At 47.2% G+C, this 4712-nt stretch overlaps 1 protein-coding gene across 6 annotated transcripts in view; it reads right to left on the bottom strand.

Annotated features, from left to right (window-relative positions):
• FOPNL (FGFR1OP N-terminal like) overlaps positions 1–3907 on the bottom strand; it is a 32043-nt gene extending 28136 nt beyond the window's left edge. For all 6 annotated transcript variants that reach the window (XM_011956003.1, XM_011956005.1, XM_011956004.1 and 3 more), the window contains exon 1: positions 3800–3907. In XM_011956003.1, coding sequence (XP_011811393.1) covers positions 3800–3827 — 28 coding nt within the window. In that variant the 5' untranslated portion in view covers positions 3828–3907. The remainder of the gene's footprint in view (positions 1–3799) is intronic.
• Positions 3908–4712: the final 805 nt, after the last annotated feature.

Raw genomic sequence — 4712 nt, 5'->3', positions numbered from 1 at the left:
TGAGCCACGGTGCCCGGCCAATACATAATTCTTTAGTGAGGGGAAAAGGTGGGGGATAGAATTATAGTTGCTTACTTGGACCTGAACTTAAGCCCCAGTCTCTCATATATTTTCAAGAGTGTCTGCCACTGCACACAGGTTCTGCTTGTCACTAACAATCTCTGGTCTAGAAAGATGATTAAAGAACAGAACTATATTCCACAAAAGAAGTCTGTTGGGTTACTGCGTAAAAACCTTTGATGGCAGGGCATGGTGGCTCATGCCTGTAACCCAGCACTTTGGGAGGCCAAGGCGGGCGGATCACGACGTCGGGAGATCAAGACCATCCTGGCTAACAAGGTGAAACCCCGTCTCTACTAAAAATACAAAAAATTAGTCGGTGTGGTGGCACGCACCTGTAGTCCCAACAACTTGGGAGGCTGAGGCAGGAGAATTGCTTGAACCTGGGAGGCGGAAGTTGCAGTGAGCCAAAATGGTGCCACTGCACTCCAGCCTGGGCAAAGAGAGAGACTCCGTCTAAAACAACCAACCGACCAACCAACCAACCAACCAACCAAAAAAAAACCACAAACCTTTGATAATCCAGAACCCTTTAGGGAGTGAAAAGCTGTTTTCGGTTTTTCGTTGTTGTTTTGAGACAATCTCGCTCTGTCGCTAGGTTGCAGGGCAGTGGCTAGGTTGCAGGGCAGTGGCACGATCTCGGCTCACTCAATCTCCAGGCTCCCGGGTTCAAGTGATTCTCCTGCCTCAGCCTCCTGGATAGCTGGGATTACAGGCACGCCCCACCACGCCCGGCTAATTTTTGTATTTTTAGTAGAGACAGGGTTTACTATGTTGGCCAGGATGGTCTCCATCTCCTCACCTCGTGATCCGCCTGCCTCAGCCTCCCAAAGTACTGGGATTACAGGTGTGAGCCACCACGCCTGCTGGCCTCTTTGTTGTTTTAAAGACAACTATGAGTTAATTCCTTAGAACAGCAGGATTCCGAAATGTTAAGCCTAGTTAGAAATCTAGCACGTGACCATATCAATGCCATCTTAAGGAGTCAGGTATGTGTATGCAGAATGTAAACCTAACTTACTGATTAGCCAGAGTCACCATGACAAAGCAGTTATGATCATGGGATTTGGCTGTACATATTTTGCATAGATAATGGGGATCTTAGGACTGAATTGGCAGCATCCCTTGTACTGATCTGGAACTTTCTATTTTCAAAGAGTTCCTACCAGCTAAATGACAACTTCAGAGAATGAACACATCTCATCCACAGAGCCAAGAACATAGCAAGAACTCAGTAGGAGTCACCTAGGAGGATTATAATACATTGCTGTATACTACTGGGAAATCAATGTAGTTTAACACTGTTCTGCACCTTGCCAAAGGCACCAAATAAGTACACCACAGTAACAAAAACCCATAAAGACAGCTCCTGGGCTGTATGGACATAAGATCTTTCTAAGCTTCAATAAATAACATCAACAATAACCCTGGATCATATGACTAAAGAGATACACTCTTTACTGACTTTTGACCTTTCTTTCCTCATTTTTAAAGCATCCTTTCAACCTTCTTGCAAATAGGTTAAGTACAGTTATCACCCGATCAGACTTTGTCACAGGCCCATAAAAGGAAGGTACAGCCTTATTGTACTCTTAGAATCATAACTGAACCCCTATTCTCTAATTCCATCTCTGGAAATTAGATGGAGAGATTTTGTCACTGGCAAGGATCCTGTCCCAATTACTCTGTATTACACACAGGACAGCCTCAAACTGGGCAGAGAAATGAGAATTAGTGACAGTGGAAACAGGAAAGCCAGCATGTCTCATCAGCACCTCAGTGGTGGATTACCAACCCATGCCTCAGTTGCCTTCTCTAAAATAATGAGCTTTACCTCTCAGAGATAGAACCAAATGAGGAGGAAAAATGTGATCGTGCTAAAAAAGGTAAAAGCCCATAAAATATAAGGTAACTGGCTGGCAAACAAGTTTTCACCGGGTTCCTTTTGGAGGTCCATACCATTTTACCTTTCCCTCTATTATGCTTAGAACACTGGGCCATCAAAACTTCTTCGGAAAGGTTTTAACCTTGCTTATATTTCAAGAGTACCTTTTCTTTTTTTTTTTTTAATTTGTATTTTTTTTTTGAGACAAGGTCTCATTTTGTTGCCCAGGCTGGAGTGCAGTGGCACCACTGTAGCTCATCGTCACCTCTATCTCCTGGGCTCAAGCGATCTTCCTGCTTCAGCCTGTGGGGTAGCTGGGACTACAGGCACAGGCCACTATGCCAGGCTTTTTTTTTTTTTTTATAAAGATGGGGTCTCACTATGTTGGCCAGACTGGTCTTAAACTCCTGGGCTCAAGCAATCCTCCCAAAGTGTTAGGATTACAGGCGTGAGCCACTGTGCTTGGCTCATTCCAAGTGTACCTTTAAATCCTCTGAAAATGTATGCAATATTACATGTGATGTGTATTTCCCTGGGAACACAATCTGTAGATTCGTGTGAAGTCTGTTCTTGTGGACAAGACGCATGCCTGCTGTTTTATGACTGTTCACCAACCCTGTGCCCCAAATACACACTTTTATACACGTCTCCTCTGTAAAATCTCTAAGAATTACTAGTTTAAACCCTGGGTTCCCTGCAAACTGGAACTGGTTTTATTTATTGGACAGCAATATTGCTCAGTGATTAAGACCTGGCAGTCAGGTGCATCACAACTAGGTTCCCACCCTGTGTCTCTTTCTAGTGAAATCACTTTGGGCTATTTCACTTCTCAGTACCTCAGTTTCCCAATCTATGAAATGGGTATAGGGTTGTTACAATCAGGTAACACACAGGCTGAGTAGTGCCTGACACATGAGGCTCAATGATAACTATTATTACTATTACTTGTCTGGACATTTGTTTCAAAGTAAACAGTGTACAAACGTCATTAATGACTCGCACGTAACTAGCTTAGAGTATCTTTTCCTCAAAAGACAGGAAAATGGCCTGGCCAGCAAACTTTTTGCCTCTAGTTTCTTCCGATGAAAAACGGGCCAGCTGCTCACGCCTGTAATCCCAGCACTTTGAGGGGGCCAAGGTGGGAGGATAGCATGAGACCAGGAGTTCGACATCAGCCTGGGCAATACAGCAAGACCCCGTATCTACAAAAAACAGAAAAATTAGCCGGGCGTGGTGAAGAGTGCCTGTATTCCCACTTGCTCTGGAAGCTGAGGTGGGAGGATTACTGGAGTCCCGGAGTTCGAGGCTGCAGTGAGCTGTGATCGCGCTACTGCATTCCAGCTTGGGCGACAGAGAGACCCAATCTTTTTTTTAAAAAAAAAAAAGGCGGGGAGGGGAGGGCTACTTAACAGGTTGTTGTAAGGATCCAGCAGACAACCAAGCAAATTGTTTAGGGCAGTGCCTAACCCAATAGGGATTGTGGGAATTGTAGTCATCAGCCCTGAGTGCCAAGCCCGGTCCAAGCAAGCCCTCCAGCCCCCGGCAGGGTCCAATAAGATGCGCCAGGGGCCCAAGATGCAGGCCTATAGGCCTCTTAGATGCCTGAAGATTATGCAACTCCTCCTTCAGCTCCAAACTGGTTTAAAACTCGCCAGTGGGCAACGTCTTCCCCGTAAGAGCTCCCTGCGCACAGGCCGGGACGGCAGCCAGACGTTTCCCCGCAGGCCCTCACACCGAAGAATGACCCCTGCAAAAGCCAACCCTTGTGTTCCGCGCGCTCTCCTCCCGTCCCATCCTTTCCACAAGATGATGGCCCGACGCTTCCCACGCGAAGGCCTCCCCGCTCGCACTCACCAGCCTTCAACTCAGCCACAGTCGCCATTTTTCAACGGCCGCCAGGGGCGCGCCTCGGCTCCGCGCAAGCGCGGCTCCGCGCAAGCGCAGCTCCGCCCCACTCACTCTGCGGCGTGGTCTGTAGCCAATAGGCACACAGTTCTCGTCCCGCCTGCTTCCGCCCCTCTCAGTTTACGCGCTCTGCGGTTGGTTGGGTGGTGAATGTCGACCAGAAACTCCACCAATCAGCGAGCGCTCTCGGAGGGGCCTGTTGAGTAAGACGGGAGTGGGGGGGGGGCACTGAGGCAGTTGAGAGCCCTGTGGGTGCTGCTGACACCTTAGTGCTTAACTTTAGCCAGCTGAGTTTTTCATTGTCTCTGCAGCCTCAAGTACCAACTGCTAATAGTTACCACCTATTAACCCTGCGGTTCTCAAACTTGAGCATGAATCCTCATCGCCTCCAAGACTTGTTTAAACAGATTGCTTCCTAGTCCTCCCCATAGAGTTTCTGATTCTGTAAATCTTGGATGAGGCCCTAGAATTTGCATTTCTGTGGAGTTCCCAGCTGGTACTGGTGTTACTGGTCTGGAGATCACACCTCGGGAACCACTGTATTAAGCACTTACTATTATGCCTTAGCACATTATTTTCCTATGATCACGCCGTTTTTACAAAGAAGGAAACTGGGTCCTCCATCTCTGAAGAGACTTAACCAAGATCACCAGCCTGTCCTCTTCCAGTCGCACTTACACAGTGCACGTAAGGAGTCCAGGAGCTTTTGGTGGAACTAACTAATGAAGGAATAAGCTCTAACATCCCATGGAAGTAAAGAAAAAGGAACAGGGGAATAATGTACCCTAAACTGAGTGTGAGGTTGCATGATTCCAGTTGTCATGCCAGGGAGAGCCAAACACTTGGCTAAATAAGAAACGTC

Source organism: Colobus angolensis, unplaced genomic scaffold (assembly GCF_000951035.1).
Source record: "Colobus angolensis palliatus isolate OR3802 unplaced genomic scaffold, Cang.pa_1.0 Scaffold406, whole genome shotgun sequence".
In the NCBI taxonomy this organism is placed as follows: Eukaryota; Metazoa; Chordata; class Mammalia; order Primates; family Cercopithecidae; genus Colobus; species Colobus angolensis.
Note: the sequence above shows the minus strand (reverse complement) of the source record. Positions and strands in the feature narration are given on the sequence as shown.